This window comes from Octopus sinensis, linkage group LG24, assembly GCF_006345805.1.
Source record: "Octopus sinensis linkage group LG24, ASM634580v1, whole genome shotgun sequence".
NCBI classification, from domain to species: domain Eukaryota; kingdom Metazoa; phylum Mollusca; class Cephalopoda; order Octopoda; family Octopodidae; genus Octopus; species Octopus sinensis.
In genome coordinates, this window is record NC_043020.1 from 1,310,282 (window position 1) to 1,328,644 (window position 18,363).

General features: G+C 42.0%; 1 protein-coding gene across 2 annotated transcripts in view; it reads left to right on the plus strand.

Moving 5' to 3' along the window:
- LOC115223969 overlaps positions 1-18,363 on the plus strand; it is an 83,063-nt gene that overhangs the window by 57,813 nt on the left and 6,887 nt on the right. For both annotated transcript variants that reach the window (XM_029794724.2, XM_036512768.1), the window contains 9 exons: positions 1,777-1,917; positions 2,587-2,721; positions 4,040-4,157; positions 5,610-5,770; positions 6,379-6,517; positions 8,283-9,567; positions 11,085-11,419; positions 15,311-15,465; positions 17,448-17,618. In XM_029794724.2, the coding sequence (XP_029650584.1) occupies positions 1,777-1,917; positions 2,587-2,721; positions 4,040-4,157; positions 5,610-5,770; positions 6,379-6,517; positions 8,283-9,567; positions 11,085-11,419; positions 15,311-15,465; positions 17,448-17,618 (2,640 nt within the window). The remainder of the gene's footprint in view (positions 1-1,776; positions 1,918-2,586; positions 2,722-4,039; positions 4,158-5,609; positions 5,771-6,378; positions 6,518-8,282; positions 9,568-11,084; positions 11,420-15,310; positions 15,466-17,447; positions 17,619-18,363) is intronic.

Below are 18,363 nucleotides of genomic sequence, written 5' to 3' on the forward strand. Positions count from 1 at the left end.
ATTGTGTCCTTGTGCAAGACACTTCATTTCACATTGCTCCATTCCACTCAACTGGCAAGAATAAATTGTACCTGTAATTCAATGGGTCAGCCTCGTCACTTTCCCTGTCATGCCAAATCTCCCTGAGAAGAACATTAAGGGTTTGTGCGTCTGTGGAATACTCAGCCACTTGCATGTTAAATTCACAAGCAAGCTGTTCCATTGATCGGATCAACTAGAACATGTGTCGTCATAATCCTCAGAGTGCCTTGAGAACTATGTTAAGGGTACGCGTGTCTGTGGAGTACTCGGCCGCTTGCATGTTAACACCAAAAATTATTTACATCAAAAAGGTGCTTTTTTTTTTTCTATGAAAATCCCTATTTTTTACAATATTTTGACTGCTGTGTCGCCATTTTTTGGTGTATTTCAACCAGAAAAATGTTCACTTAAAGAGAATAACAAGCTACATAATGCAAAATATTTACTTTTCAAAAATTCCAATTCTAAAGGGTCGAAACAAACCCGAGCAATGCCGGGGGATACTGCTAGTTTAGTGCTATAATCTTCTCCTGAGTGACTTGAGCAATAAGTGGCCTTGCATTATCACGTATGAGCAACACCCCTTTACGTTTGACCAGTGAGGTGGAGGGGAGCGCTACAAACCCCAGGGTGGGGGATAACTGTATGAAGGCCTGTTTGAGGGAGACCAGCTGCTAATTCAAAATAGGCTGCTTTGTCACGCCCACGTTGTCACACTGACTCTGCCTGAGAGTTACATCAAGAGTAAGGGTACCGATGTCTGTGGTGTACTTAGCCACATGGATACTGACACACAAGTAAGTTGTTTAGTTGATTGAGCCACTGGAATGCTTATTGTCAAAGTTCCTGGAGAATCCATTTACTTCTATGTCTCTGCCGATCTATATTTCTGTCAACCCCCCTCTCACTTCTTCCCCCTGTCCTCCTCATCACTTTCCCTCCTCTTTCACCCTCTCTCCTCCTCATCACTTTCCCTCCTCTTTCACCCTCTCTCCTCCTCATCACTTTCCCTCCTCATCACTTACCCTCCTCTTTCACACTCTCTCCTCCTCATCACTTTCCCTCCTCTTTCAACCTCTCTCCTCCTCATCACTTTCCCTCCTCATCACTTACCCTCCTCTTTCACCCTCCCTCCTCCTCATCACTTGCCCCCCCTCTTTCACCCTCTCTCCTCCTCATCACTTTCCCTCCTCTTTCACCCTCTCTCCTCCTCATCACTTGCCCCCCCTCTTTCACCTCTCTCCTCCTCATCACTTTCCCTCCTCTTTCACCTCTCTCCTCCTCATCAATTTCCCTCCTCTTTCACCTCTCTTCCTCCTCATCACTTTCCTCCTCTTTTACACTCTCTCCTCCTCATCACTTGCCCCCCCTCTTTCCACCCTCTCTCCTCCTCATCACTTTCCTCCTCTTTCACACTCTCCTCCTCATCACTTGCCCCCCCTCTTTCACCTCTCTCCTCCTCCTCACTTTCCCTCCTCTTTCACCCTCTCTCCTCCTCATCACTTTCCCTCCTCTTTCACCCTCTCTCCTCCTCATCACTTCCCCCCCTCTTTCACCCTCTCTCCTCCTCATCATTCTCCCTCCTTTTCTTCCCCCCCCCCAACTTTCTGCAGCTATTCACTTTGTCTCTCTGGTCCTCCATCAAGCTTTTGAATTTTTGCAGTTTCCATTTTCCAATTTGCTCCTCACATTCTCTGATATTTCATTCTATGTTTTCCCTTTCAACTCCCTGTGACCGACCTTCAATATTTCCAGGTGGAAGCCATCGACAAAGATGGATTAGTTCTACCAGTGTCTTTATGGATGAAACGAGTTGACTACAACAAGAAGTCTCGCTGTCTTGTGGCCATGGAACCAATTCACAGACTTATCTGTTCAATTTACTTTGATATCAAGGTGAGTGTTTTTTAGTCTTTTGACATCATCATCATCATCATTTAACATCCGCTTTTCATGCTAGCATGGGTTGGACAATTTGACTGAGGACTGTCCTTGTTTGTCCCCTCTGTGTTTAGCCCCTTGTGGGCAATAAAGAAATGAGAAGCTTGCTTCCCAACCACATGGTTCTAGCTTCACTTCTCAAAAGCTCGGAGACTTTTTCATGATTAATTCAAAACATCATTATCATCATTTGTCAGTTTTCCATGCTAGCATGGGTTGGACGGTTCGACCGGGGATCTGGGAAGCCAGGAGGCTGCACCAGGCTCCAGTCTGATCTGGCAGTGTTTCTACAGCTGGATGCCCTTCCTAATGCCAACCACTCCGAGAGTGTAGTGGGTGCTTTTTACATGCCACTGGCTCAGGTGCCAGGGGAGGCTGACAACAGCTACGATTGGTTGGTGCTTTGGTGCCAGAGGAGGCTGGCAACAGCCATGATCGGTTGGTGCTTTTTATGTGCCACCAGCACAGAAGCCAGTCAAGGCTGCGCTGGCATCGGCCACTTCCAGATGATGCTTTTTACGTGCCACCGAAACGGGTATCACAACTACAATTTCCGCACATCACATTTGACAGAGTAATCCGAATGCTAAAGAACTAAAAGAAATTTCTAATTTAATCTTTCAGGGAGAGATAATCAGGTGTGATGAGAAGCTGTCCTGTTTCTTTGGTTACAGCAACAATGAGGACATCAACGGAGCAAATATAACTCAGTTGATTCCAGCATTTAAGCTACCAAAACTTTTCCAGAGATTGACCAAGGTAAGTTACCTGATGCACATGATAACATGGCTTCTGTATTCTTTTATCTTTCAAACTGTTTCAGTCTTTGGACCGTGGCCGTACTGGAGCATCACGTTAGAGGGTTTCGTCAAACTGGTCGACCCCAGCATTTAGTTACCTTTTTAAACCTGGTACTTGTTCTGTTGATCCCTTTTCCCAAACTACTAAGTTACAGGGTACGTGAACAAACAAACACTGGTTGTCAAAGAGAGGTAGGGGACATCAAAAGCACAAAACACACACACATATATACATATGCGCGCACACACACACCCACGATGAGGGTGCATGGCCCAGTGGTTAAGGTATTGCACTCGTGATCACAAGGTTGTGGGTTTTGATTCATCAGACTGGCCATACTGGAGCACCACCTAAAAAGGTTTGTTCAAACTAATCAGCCCCACTATTTTGTTTTAAGTTTGGTACTTAGTGTTTGGCAAAAGGGGACCGAGAGAATAAGTTATGGGGTATGTAAACAAACCAGCAACGGTTGTCAAAGAGCAGCAGGGGACAATCACACACATACATACACACACATAATGTGGGCGTGAAAGACACACACATCCACATACATACATACATGCACATGTATACGCATGAGGGCATGTGGCCTAGTGGTTAGAGTATTGCCCTCATGACCATGAAACCATGGCTTTGATTCCTGTAAATATGTTACATGCTTTTTCACAAATCACATATTTGTGACTATAATCCGTATCCATAGGATACAATCATCCTATGGATGCGAGAAAAAAGCAAAAAAACTTGTGATTTATGGAAACGTGTATAGAATATTTATGAAATTCCATCTTTGGGTTATTATTATTACTACTATAGTTCTCCTACGTTATATTGGCACAACTCAATACAGTTGCATATAATTGTTATTGCAATGTGGAATAACTGGGCAGTAGCCGGCATAATAGCAGAGAAGCTTTTATGTGTATACTCAAAAACATTTCCCATTAATGAACTTATAGGATATCATCATCGTCGTTTAACGTCCGCTTTCCATGCTAGCATGGGTTGGATGGTTCAACTGGGGTCTGGGAAGCCCGAAGGCTGCACCAGGCTCCAGTCCGATCTGGCAGTGTTTCTACAGCTGGATGCCCTTCCTAACGCCAACCACTCTGAGAGTGTAGTAAATATATATATATATACACATACATATGTATATATGACAGATCAGTAGCCACTACACACATTTTTTTTTCTCTCCTTGTTTTTTCTGTGTCCCTTTTGCTAGCTCATGATTCAGTTCCTAGTTTTAAAATTTTAATTTTTCTGTCATTTTCAGAACATAAAGAAACAGAGAGCAACTGGGAAAACCTTGGATGGTTCCATTTTCCCTCTTACCATACACGTCCATCCAATAGACACAGCTTCTGATGAAGAGGATAATAGTTTACGCCAAGGTAAGACCACTGTTTGTTATTTTCAAAGGGCCTGGGTCACAATAATTGTGAAAAGCTAGCACAGATGTCAGTCATCGAATTTGATTTCGATTTCGATTTGAAATACAGGTACAACTCGTTTTTGCCAGCTGAGTGGACTGGAGCAACATGAAATAAAGTGTCTTGCTGAAGGACACAGTGTGCCGCTGGGAATTGAACTCACAATCTTATGACCATGGGCAGTATGATCTCACCACTAAGCATTAATTTCACAAACAGGCTGTTCTGTTGACCGGATCAACTGGACCCCTTGTCATCGTAACTGACAGGGCCAGTATTATGTTACATAATTCCCTCCAAAATGCTTCATGTGGCACCCTTCTTATTTTCTCCTCAGTTACCCCCATTCAACCTTATATCAAGTGGAATAGCCATGTGTCTTCTCTATAGCAAGGCACCTGTGCTTGTTCCTCTTTCATTCTTCGCCTTCTCTACACCTGGCACAAAGTCACCTCCCTTGATACTGCTCCCCGACTTTGTCAAGGGGTCTTGACAAGGCAAGACATCAAACGGTCACTTAAATATATCGATTTGCCCCACTTTTTAAAAAATTTCTGTACTTGTGCCAAAATTAGAAAGGACTATCAAACACAAATCATCATCATCATCATTGTTCGACCATGGTCGAGACAATGGAATTTACTATGTTACGCCAGACTTAACGGTCCATCATAGCATTACGGAGGTCCTGTTGCTGGATGCCTGTATCCCTGGAGATTACATCAGGGTAGGAGAGTGTGCGCCCTCTGGTATTGCGAGTAGATGGCTTCCAGAGGAGAAGAGTGGAAATTACCTCGTTTTCAGCTCTACAACAATGTCCAGCAAACTGGACTCTTCTACCTTTCACAAGAGATGATACAGGTGGTAATTTCCCATATATTTGTATTTTGGTTGGATGACACTTCCACGAGAGATTTTGAGCTCTCATAAGGAGGCAAGTGTAAGTTCCATCAAACACACACACACACACACCTGTGGACATGTAATTCCAATATTTACTTTATGTAGCATTAAAGTAAAAGTAGTAGTAATATTTATCTGTTATATAAGTATAACAGCTCTACACAATACATTGAGTACTCCCAGTCTTGTTAGTGAAACAACTTATAAATTGTTATCTCACACACATACACAAACAATATGTTGCATATTGTTGTTTCCACTCACTTGATAATAAATACACTCTGTCCTATGACTAGTCTTAATTCTTTATATCCATTCTTATCCTGTCTTTACCGTACCATTCCCTCATAGCATTTTTTCTATAAATCTGCAGGTACACTAGCGTTAGCAGTATTGTTTTTTAAATGTCAAAACCACAAGAACATCTAGATAAACAGCTGATGAAGGGAACTGTTCTGGTCCTATTTGTGCACCTTATATGCATACATATGTTTTCTCTTTTCCTTTCAGATTCTGCTTGTAGATTAACCAGTATCTTTGAAGGTGTCGTTTGTATTTTCTCCACCATCACCGGGCTCATAACATTCTTTCCTGATGGCACAATACACAGCATTAATCACCATTTCGCACTGATGCTCTTTGGTTATTCAAGTTCGGAACTTATCGGCAAGGTAACCCATTGTTTCTGCCTTTCCAGCTTTTGGAACTTATTCCTTAATTCAGTCCTTTTGGTAATGGTTTTGTCTTTGGGTGAAGGCAGGTAGCTTGGTGGTTAGGGTACTTGGCTTACAATCATATGGTCATCTTTGCCTTTCTTCCTTTTGGGGTCAATAAAATAAATATCAGTTGAGCATTGGGGGGTTGATGTATTCGACTTACCCCTTCCCTCGAAATTTGAAACCAGTATTTGCTACAAAAGGCGGCAAGCTGGCAGAATCGTTAGCACGCCGGGCGAAATGCTTAGCGGTATTTCGTCTGCCGCTACGTTCTGAGTTCAAATTCCGCCGAGGTCGACTTTGCCTTTCATCCTTTCGGGGTCGATTAAATAAGTACCCGTTACGCACTGGGGTCGATATAATCGACTTGATCCATTTGTCTGTCCTCGTTTGTCCTCTCTGCGTTTAGCCCCTTGTGGGTAGTAAAGAAATAAGTATTTGCTACAGAATAATATTTAATATTTTTAACTTAATGGGAGACAATTCCAGAGTTGTTTCAGGCTTTTTAACTGTCATCAGCACAGCTTAAATAATCACGGCCTTTTGTTTATCTCTCTCTGTAGACTATCAGCACACTGATTCCTGATTTTTATTCCATTGTGAGTTCAATGAACGTCTCATCTAGTAATCATTGCAATTCAAGTCTGCTGAAAAACTCCGTTAGCGAGACATCAACGCTGTCAAAGAAAGGGAAGAGAAAAGGTAAGGGAGAAAAAAGAGAGAAACCCTGTCAAAGTAATGTTTTTTTTTCCTTTCAGTTTTATCTCATGCATTTCTTTGTCTCTCACCATCCCCTCCTCTCCCTCCCTTTCCACTTCCTCTCCTTGTTCTCTATTCCTCTCTCTTCTCTTCTCCCTCTCTCCTCTTCTCCCTCTATATACTCTTCTCCCTCTCTCTTCTCTTGGTCTCTCTCTTCTTCCTCTTTTCTTCTCCCTCTCTCTCTCTTCTCTTGGTCTCTCTCCTCTTCTTCCTCCCTCTATCTCCCTTTCTTCCTCTCTCTCTCCTCTTCTCCCTCTCTCTCTCCTCATCTCCCTCTCTTCCTCTCTCTCCCCTCTTCTCCCTCTCTCTCTGCTCTCTCCCTCCTCTTCTCCCTATCTCCTCTTCTCCCTCTCTTGTCTCTTCTCCCTCTCTTTCTCCTCTTCTCCCTCTGTCTCTATCTCCTTTTCTTTCCCTCTCCTCTTCTCCCTCCTCTCTCCCCTGCCTGCCTCCCTCCCATCCTACTATTTACTTCAAAAAACCTAATCCCTTTAATCTGGCTATTAATTTACTCACCTGTAAAATTAAAACACAAAAAAAAAGAAAGAAAGAAAGAAAGCCATGATGCCAGATCTGATAAGAAACCCCATCATTTCAAAAGCATTTCAACAAACATACATATAGACTCAATACTTCAAAATAAGAATTAAAACTGAAACCCAAATCAGCCAATTCTTTCATCCGATATATCCTGGCATACAATTTGATGCAGTATACCACATAATCATGAAATATTAACCATCAGACATTGTTGCTATCTTTTCAAATCCTGTTGGATTTCATATGGAATGTTTTGGTCCTCAGAAGTCATCTTGGCGGTATAAATCGAGCCACTTTTGTTTTGGCTGTAAGTTATGGTCTGAAGAATTTAACTTGTTTCCCAGGAACTTGGGTAGATTTTTAGAATGATTAGTACTTTTTGCTTTGGACTGATGGTTCTCAACCATTTTTTGGCCTATGGACCCCTTTAATTCCTAGTTTACTCTGCTGGACCCTCATTGCTCTCCAATGATTTTTTTAAAAATCCAATATTCTTAATCTCTCTAAATATAAAGCTGAAGTTGTCTGTGTGTGGCAGCTTTGGTAGCCTTCAACTAACACTGTCTCCTCCAAGACCCTGCAGCACAAGTTGACCAAAATTGAGAGTATGATAGAAGAAGGCTTGCTCTTCCTTCCGTAGAAGAAAAAATTAAAATCAGACCATGTTAACACCAAAAATTATTAACATCAAAAAGGTGCTTTTTTTCTATGAAAATCCCTATTCTTTACGATTTTTTGACTGTTGTGTCACCATTTTTCGGTGCATTTCAACCAGAAAAATGTTCACTTAAAGAGAATAACAAGCTATATAATGCAAAATTTTTACTTTTCAAAAATTCCAATTCTAAAGGGTCGAAAAGAAAACAAACCCAAGCAACACCGGGCGATACTCCTAGTACTGAATATTATTAAGAATTGCTTTAAAAATTGCTAAAATATTTTGGTCTATTGGAGAAGTATAACCAGGTTATTGCAGATGAATTTTAACACAAAAATTTTATATGGGCCCCCACAAGGGCCATATGGATCCCACCCAAAACCATATGGACCCTGGTTGAGAATCACTACTTTAAATGATACCTCTTTGAGCTAAAAGTCCTGTCCTTAACTGTTTTTTTCCTTTTATTTGTTTTTGTTGTTGCTTTAATATTGTTTAAATATAATTTTCCAGGCTCCAAAAGGGCTACCCTCGAAGGAAATATAGCACACCACAAGCACCAAGAAATGCTGAAAGAAAACCAGTTTATGGAAAGAAATGCTGAAGAAAAGGGCACGCTTGATTTCAGTGACTGGATGAAGGATGTGGAGGAGCTGAAACCTGAAAGTTCTTCGACCCCATATCGTTCTTCAAAAAGCTTAAACCATAATGAAATCACCCCTTCTGTGATAGATGAAGATCTGTTATTTCTGCCTTCCGTTAAAATGAAGGACAGGCAGCATGAGCCAATTTTGACCAAAGATTTGTTCTCGAACCCTGAAGAAAGTTCTGTTGTGATACTGGAACCAGATCCTCTTGAAGGCATTACTAGAAAGCCTGAAGAGTCTAAATGTGTCCCAGATGTTGGAATTGCAAAAGCTCACTCTGCGCTGTCCGTTGAGGAGCAACAACACGATGGTGATGACGGTGGTGGTGATCATGTTTGCAACCAGTTTGAAGATGGTGCCAAGACAGCCAAAGATTTAAAGACCAGTAAAATCACTTCCATCGAGGATACAAAGACTCCTGTAGAATCTAATTTATATATTAGCGGCAATACTGAAAACACACCTGGTGAGAAATTATTCCATAACAAGAGCTTACACCTGGAAAACACCAGCCCACCTGACCAAAATCTCAATGATAAGGCTGATGAGAATCTCCTAACAGAGGCTATAGTGATAAAACATGATAACAGTTTCCTTTGTAAAACCAAGCTCTGTTCAAGAACACAGTCCGTTGGTTCTGAACTGACTTTAATTGAATCTAAGATGAAAGCCCTTCAAGTAGACTGCGAACTGCTGCCCAGTGAATTTGGTTCCGACAACAACCTCGACAATGAACGCTTTAATGAGAATGTGGTGGCTGCTGATGGTATAGGCGATGTTAATGACCGCAAGAAGACTCTGACAAGAAAGCGCGAAGTTGATAAGAAAGAACCCAACATTAATCTTATAAACAGGATGAGCGTTTCCCTGACGGAGTCGGTTTCCAAACAAGCCCCTCCGTCGAACTATAAATTACGGCGGAGAAGGAGTTTCAAAGCACTGCCTCCCAGGAAAATGTGTTTTGAAAGATCCAAAACAGATAAAATGCTAGCATCCTCTGAAGACTCTGAAGAAGACAGCTTTGAACTTTTGGAGAAAGAAATTCAAAAGTCTTGTCAGGGAAAAGAATATGATGAAGACCTCCTTGACAGCGGTGATATATTAAGCTCTTTTGGCAGTTCAAAGAAAACTGAAGATATGCTGCAAAAGAGGTTAGTATAATTAAAATCTACAATCAATTTTTTAATAATTTTTTGATGTTTATTTTATAAAAACTACAATCAATTTTTTAATAATGCTTATTTTAATTTCTATTTCCATTTAAACATGGATGTCTTGTTGAAACAAACTCTACAGTGGTAGATACCATGAAAGAATCTCTCATATTGGCCAATATGAGAAATTCTTTCATGGTATCTACCATGTATGGGTGGCCAGATCTACCTCAATGCCATAGTAACCACCCTCACACCATCTCGCTATCTTACCTGGTTTTGGGTGTCTTCCTTTCTCAAGCCAACCCTACCAGTACCAATGTTCACAAGGATAGATCCTACAATGATTTATCACTAACGGAGAGATAAATCCCTGTCATCTCCAGTGCTGAGAGCAACCGAAAGCGCATCTGGTTATAGAATACCTGTCTCAACAAATACCATTTAATTAACGCAGGCATAGAAAAGTAGACGTTAAATGAACAGTGATTATTCTGTGTGTGTCAGCCTTAACTTGTAACTGGGTAGTAGATCTGCAGCCAGTGACTGAGCCCTCTTCACCTTGCTGGTTGTGAAGGGCGCCAGTGCCTGAGATGGCTACTCTGTCCAAAGGTATAGAAGAGCTGGGGGCATTGGGGTGCAGGTGAGGAAATCTGATGTCCGTCATCATCTGATTTACTTACTGTGTGTGGTTTTGTTTTTTTACCCTTTATGAGATTATCTTTCGCTTTTTATCAGCTGGGTGGTGTCCACTCTGCTGAGGGGTTAGTGTTATGAAGGGCATCCAGTTGTAAAAACCATGCCAAAACAGGCACAGAAGTTTGGTGCAGGCTCTTGCCTGGCCAGCTCCTGTCAAACCATCCAAACCATGCCAACATGGAATGTGGATGTTAAACGGTGGTGGTGGTGGTGTTGGGGTTAAGGACTTATTAGTAGTTGCAATGGTGTAATGATGTGAGATGTCTTTGAGAGAGAGAGAGGGGTGACTCTGTATTACTGAGAAATACTAATGAATTCCTGTACTGAAATAGTCATGCAGGTATGGCCGTGTGGTAAGAAATTCGCTTCTCAACCACATAGTGCCAGGTTCAGTCCCACTGGATAGCACCTTGGACAAGTGTCTTCTACTATAGACTCAGACTGACTGAAGCCTTGTAATTCAATTTGGTAGGTGGAAACTGAAAGAAGCCTGTCGAGTGTGTGTCTGTCTGTGTTTTTCCTACCACCACCACCACCACTTGACAACTGGTGTTGGTGTGTTTACATCCCTGTAACTTAGCAGTTCAGCAAAAGAGACTGATGGTAATTTGGTGGTGGTTCTTGTTGTTGTTGTTGTTTCAGGAATTGCTAAACTCTGTCTCCCAGCATCTTTTATCATCTGAATATACTCTGTTTCTAAGTTATTATTTTTCAATTTTTTAAATTTTATCTAGTTTCAGCTCACGAGCTGTGGCCATGCTGGGGCACCACCATTATGTTTTCACTGTTTAAAATTTTTTTTTTTTTTTTTCCAGTTTAGTGATCCCGGATATAGTAGAATCTCCAACCGGTAGTAATAAAACCCAGCTGAGCAAATTGGCCTTTGATAACGTTCCGGTCCCCGATCCTCGTCTTCACGAGACGGTGATTTCCGAAGCTGTACTGAAAACATCGGTCGTCAAGCATCTGTCTCCGAACTACCAGAAGACAGCCATGCGGAACAGCCACATTCAGCGAAACAAGACCAAGAGTGAGATGGATGACGTCCCTGAGGACAGCGAATCGGTTCAAGAAAACCTCAGCAACCTCGATGAGTTCACGGACGGAGAGTTTTCCGGAATGTGTGTTCACAAGGATGGATCCTACATTGGTAAGATAAGAGCAATTTTGTATCTTGATTCGGTTGAGGAGTAGAAGCAAACAAAATACCTATTTCTTTACTACCCAGAAGGGGCTAAACACAGAAGGGACAAACAAGGACAGACAAACGGATTAAGTCGATTACATCTACCCCAGTGCGAAACTGGTACTTTATTTATCAACCCCAAAAGGATGAAAGGCAAAGTCGACCTTGGCAGAATTTGAACTCAGAACGTAACGGTAGACGAAATACGGCTACGCATTTCACTCGGCATGCTAATGTTTCTGCCGGCTCGCTGCAAACAAAATACCCTGTGGTCTTTAATTACAGCATGGAATTACCTGGCTTAGTGATCATAAAATTGTAGTTTCTATTCCTGGTCTGGGTGATGTGGTGTATTCTTGAGCAAAACACTTTGTTCCAGTTCACACAGTTGATAGAAATGAATAATCCAAAGGCCGTGGTTTCAATTCTTGGACTGGGCAATGTGTTGTGTTCCTGAGCAAAATACTTCATTTCATTTCATTCCAGTCCACTTAGCTGACAAAAAGGAGTAATCCTGTGACGCACCAGCATGGAGGTGCATGGCTTAGTGATCATAGATTGTAGTTTCTATTCCTGGTCTGGGCGATTGTTGTGTTCTTGAGCAAAACACTTCATTTCACTCTGTTCTAGTTCACACAGCTGATAAAAATGAATAATCGAAAGGCTGTGGTTTCAATTCTTGGACTGGGTGATGTGTTGTATTAAGCAAAACACCTCATTTCATATTGTTCCAATCCATTCTGCTGGCAAAGATGAGTAATCCTGCAATGGACCGGCATCCCATCCAGGGAGGAAGGTATAAGCCAGATAAACTAGGGACCTGGTCCTATGTTCCTTATGGAGTAATGTCATCATTATCATCACCCAGTATTTTCAATCCAGGTTTTGTCCCCGTTAACGGGGGTGGCCAGATCTACCTTACTACCATAGCAACAGCCCTCACACCATCTTGCCTGGTTTTGGGTGTCTTCCTTTCTCAAGCCAACCCTCCCAATATCCTCCTCCACCCGTTACTTTCACGTTTTCGACCATTTAATTACAACCCTTTACATTCTGAGTTCAAATCCTTCCAAGGTCAATTTTGCCTTTCGTCCTTCCTTCCAAGGTTGATAAGAATTAAGAAAGCACCTGTGAAGCACTGGGGTTGGTGTGATTGACACTTGTCCCTCCCACAAATACATGCACAAACTCAGTTCACTCAGCTGTAGAAATGAGTTGCAACATCACAGATGCCAAGCTGTATCGGGTCCCTTTACCTTTCCCTTGGATAACACTGGTGGTGTGGAGAGGGGAGGCCGGTATGCATGGGCAACTGCTGGTCTTCCATAAACAACCTTACCTGGACTTGAGCCTGGGAGGGTAACTTTCTAGGTGCAGTCGTGACCGAAGGGGGTCTCAGACTCAGACTTATTCTGTCCTTCTCTTTTACCAAACTGCTAAGTCACAGGGACATAAACATGTCAACATTGGTTGTCAAGCAGTGGTGGGGGAACAAATACAGACACAAAGACACACACACGACACGCTTCTTTCAGTTTCCATCTACCAAATCCACTCACAAGGCTTTGGTCGGCCCAAGGCTATTGGTGAAGAGACTTGCCCAAAGTATCATGCAGTGGGACTGAACCCAGAACCATGTGGCTGGGAAGCAAACTTCTTACCACACCACCATACCTGCACCTACCCACACAGCCTTATCTGTGTGTTTCCTCAATCTGTTTTGGCAAAAAAATGTATTTATTGGCAAGAGAACGGATAAAAAAGAAACCAGTTCATTTGAACAAAAATACTTTGTACTATTTATTCCTGCCCAAATTATATAAATTCCGGCTGGCATCCCTCCATTATTAGCTTCCAATTCCACATGGGTTTACTTTGTCTTTCAACCTTGCAATGTCAATGAAATACCAGACATATGCCATGGTTGATTTAATTAATTAATTATACTTCCCACCATGATGTTGCAGCAAAGTGAAAAAAAGGTCATTGTTTGGATAACAGTGTTTAACAAAAGTTTTATTTTTCTTATTTTTGTCTTTGGTCAAAAAGTGTTGTTTCCCATTTGCTTCTATTCTAGGAATCAAAGGAAATGTCTACTCTTCCCTTCAAACATTGCTTTTCTTTTGAAACTGATCTATTTTCCATTACATTTCAGACAGGTTCAGCCCCAAGATGCTGAAGTGGAAATATCGTTATAGCAAATATTCTGCTCAGCACCACAAATTTGCTTATCAATTGCTTGACCTTAACCAGTTGAGCATGTCCCTTAGTGGCTGACGATATGTGCATCTCTGATCATGAGTCAGAGTAGCAGGGGAGCATCGTAGTCATGTGTTGAGAGGGTATCTTTGGGGTTTGAATAATTCACCCTTGGAGTCATGGGTGTTTTATTCATTATCGTTAAGCAATACTTTTGAGTGGAATGGGATTCATTGGGGTTTGAATAAATATAACAAAAGCAAAGTTTGAAGGAAATATTAGGTATTTTTCATACTTTCTAGGGGTAAGCAAATGGGAAATAACAGTTGTTACCCAAGGACAAAAATCATGTTACCCAGTGTAATTATTAAAGGTAATGAGCTGGTAGAACCTTTGGAGCAAAGCAAAGGGTTTGCAATATTTTCTTGTGTTTGTCTTCATTTTTGTTTTTAACATCCACTTTTTCGTGTCTGCATGGGTCAAACAGAACTTGTTGGGGCAGGTTGTCTGTGGTTGGATGCCATTCCTGCTGTCAACCCTCACCTGTTTCCAAAGAAAGAAATATTTCCCCATGGCCAGGTATATTTGCCATGGCAAGTTGGGGACGAACAGCGTTGCTTGTATAACAGTGACACTCATTTACAGTTATCACATGTTGTGAAAACACACACACACTCTATGGGCTTCTTTCAGTTTCTGTCTTCCAAATCCACCCACAAGGAACTGGTTTGCTTGGGACTGTAGTAGAAGACACTTGCTCACGATGTCGTGCAGTAGGACTGAACCTGAAACCACACGGGTGGGAAGCAAACTTCTTGACCTCACACCCATTCCTCTGCCTGGGTTCTAAGTTGTAAATTCCATCACTGTTGACTTTGCCAACCTTTGGAAGGATACAGACAAGTTTTTTTATGTACAGAAACAGGTAAAGGATGATCAAGAAAACACCTAACAGTGGAAGCTTCGAGTTTGATGCCAGTGAATCTACTATTTGTTTCATTTGCAAAGTGCTTGGACATGATTCATATATCACTAATTCATTTATCACTGTTATTTTTTTTATCTGTTTTATTTTTAATCAAACCCCAGTGATAAATGAGGCTAGATCTATTTACCTCCTCACATACTACTTTGTAGAGGCACATGGCCTAGTGGTTAGAGCAGCGGACTCGCGGTCAAGGGATCGTGGGTTCGAATCTCAAACCGGGCGATGTATGTGTTTATGTGCAAAAACACCTAAGCTCCACGCGGCACCGGCAGAAGGTAATGGCGAACTTCTGCTGACTCTTTCGCCACAACTTTCTCTCACTCTTTCCTCCTGCATCTTGCAGCTCACCTGCGATGGACTGGCATCCCGTCCAGGTAGGGAACCTATACGCCAAAAAACCAGGAAACTGGCCCTTATAGGCCAAGCAGGGCTCGAGAAGGAACAAACAACAATACTACTTTGCTTTTCATTCTTCCAAACAATTCCTAAAATGCAGGACCAATTAGGTACTGGGACCAGTGCTTTCAACTATACGCCTTGATCCAAAATTTAAGTTTTTGTCTTTATTATAGAATCAATTATGATTTGTATTATTTGTGTAATTCTTTCAATGTCCTTAATTGCCATAACAAAAAGATGAAAGCCTTTCTCTCCTATTTAATATTCAGGTATAAATTTTGCCATCAACCCAATGTTGCTGGAATCAGGAGAGTTGATGTTTTGCATGTGGGTAAGCCAAGACTTGGAGAATGCATCCGTTGCTAGTTTACGTGCTGGGTTCACCAGCTGTTCCAATGATGAATCAATCCATTCTGAAGATCTGGTAGGTCTTTTCTTTCTTTCTCTCTCTCTCTCTCTCTCGCTTTTGTTTTTGTAGCAATTAGTGAAAGATAGGAAGAACAGTCTTTGAGATCGATGACAAGAGAGAAGTGAGTTAGCTTTAGACTGGAAAAATAGCCTGGGTGTTTCCAACAGGGTGGACTCAGCTAAAGACATCTTGCTTTGACTTTGTTAGAAATCTGTAAGAGCTACTACAGCTGGCCACGTGATTAGTGTCGGTGTGTCCCAGCTGAGACTCTGTGCCTTGTGCTTTTAATTCTGGCTCTTTATTTTCTGTGTTCAAATTCCACTGAGATCAACTTTTCTATTCTTCCACCTGGGGTCGCAAAAAAAAAAAACATACCAGTCATGTACTGGGGTTGCTTTAACTGACTTATTTTTCCCTTCCATTCAAAACATTTGTGCCTAAATTAGAATCTTGTTATTATTACTTATATATCTCACATCTTTTCTCTGTTAGTTGTTTCACCCATCGTGTGTGAACTGGGGCCATGCTCATTTGAAAGGTTTCGATGGGCAAAGTCAACCCCCCGCCCAGTATTTATTTTTTAAAATCTGATACTTACTCTGTCATTCTGCTAAGTTACCGAGGGGGCAGGTGTAAATACACCAACACTGGTTACCAAGCTGGAGCAACACCTCGAAATATTTAGTCAAATGAATTGACCCGAGTACTTTTCTATTGTTTTAAAGCTTGTACTTTTTTCTGTCAATCTATTTTGCCGAACCACTAAGTTGCGGGACGTAGACACACCTATTTCTTTACTACCCACAAGGGGCTAAACACAGAGGGGACAAACAAGGACAGACAAACAGATTAAGTTGATTATATCAACCCTAGGGCATAAGGCGGCGAGCTGGAAAAGGCGGCGAGCTGGCAGAATCGTTAGCACGCCGGGCGAAATGCTTAGCGGTATTTCGTCTGTCGTTACGTTTCGAGTTCAAATTCCGCCGAGGTCGACTTTGCCTTTCATCCTTTCCGGGTCGATAAATTAAGTACCAGTTACGCACTGGGGTCGATGTTATCGATTTAATCCGTTTGTCTGTCCTTGTTTGTTCCCTCTGTGTTTAGCCCCTTGTGGGTAGTAAAGAAAGATATATCAACCCTAGTGTGTAACTGGTACTTAATTTATCGACCCCGAAAGGATGAAAGGCAAAGTCGACCTCGGCGGAATTTGAACTCAGAACGTAACGGCAGACGAAAGACGGCTACACATTTCGCCCGGCGTGCTAAAGATTCTGCCAGCTCGCCACCTTAGACACACCACCACCAATTGTCAAGCAGTTGTGAGGCTCAAACACACACACACACACACACACACATGATGGTCTTCTTTTAGTTTCCAACTACCAAATCCACTCACAAGGTTTCTCTGGGGCTATAGTAGAAAATACTTGCCCAAGGTGCCACATGCTGGGTCTGAACCCAGAACCCAGGCTTCTTACCGCACAGCCTGCACTTCTGTATTGTCTACATCTGAGGAATTCTATGAGTAATATCTTTTCGGTTTAAACGGCAGTTTTTTTCTAGCGGTGTCATATGAAGTTGTCACCCATAATTATGACCCTAGTATCGATCTATTGCATTTCAATCTGTATTAGGGTTAAGGTTAGAGCTAGGTTAGTTAGTGTTAGGGGTCGGGGAAGGGTATCTTATTTTCTTCACAAGTGTAAATAAACCCAGTCTGTTTCTTAAACGAGGGACATATTCATACGGCACAGACTGTTTTTTTTTACCTCAATAGACATCATTGATTGGTTGATTGATGGAAGAAAAGAAACAACAAATATCTTACAAACTATAGAATTTTCTCAATAAAGCCAAGAGAAAAAGATGTTTTATAAACACTTTCTACCAGTATACGAAGTTTAAAAATGTTTAGTTCCCTAGAAATTATTTTAAAAAACTGCCGGTCAAACCGTAAAGGTCCCTTTATCCTTCTCCCACTTTCATTCTTTTCGCAGTCTTGTTCATCACATGGTGGCTTTGGAGGAGGAACAAAATGCAACGGAGACGGTGAAGAGTCATACCCATTATGCAAAGCATACGACTTGAATTACCAGAACCTGCGCACCATTGGTCACGGGGCATTTGGGTTTGTTGTGGTATCACTAAACAAGTCATCCGACACCGAGGTAAGTTTTCCTCTTTAGTTTCTCACCACTAACCTAGGGACGAAAGAGTCCGGGACATGTCCGTCATCATCATCATCATCATCGTTTAACGTCCGTTTTCCATGCTGGCATGGGTTGGATGGTTCGACCTGGGTCTGGGAAGCCAGGAGGCTGCACCAGGCTCCAGTCTGATCTGGCAGTGTTTCTACTGCTGGGTGCCCTTCTTAATGCCAACCACTCCGAGAGTGCCAAGGTGCCACGCAGTGGGACTGAACCCGGAACCATGTGGTTGGGAATCAAGCTTCTTACCACACAACCATGCCTGTGCATATGTCTAACAAAAAGAAAAAGATGAGGCTATCATCTTTGATCATATGTCTGCTCCATCAATGCCTGACCTTGCCCTGACTTGCCTGTACCCTTGGCTTGATGGGTCTTCTCAAGCGCAGCATATCACCCAACGTTTGAAGGGTGTTCTTTATGTGCCACCACGGTGCCAGTTATGCGTCACTGGCATCAGCCCTGACTGCGATTCCACCAAGCTTGACGGGTCTTCTTAAGCACAGCTTATCACCAAAGGTGTCAGTCATTTGTCATTGTTTTCGAGAGGCCCATCGTTCGAAGATCATATATATATATATACTAGCAGTATCGCCCGGCGTTGCTCGGGTTTGTAAGGGAAATAACTATATAAGCATTTTTAGAGAGTTACTTCCCTTATATAACCCAAGCAAAAATCATTAAAAATGCAGAAAAATGATGGTAA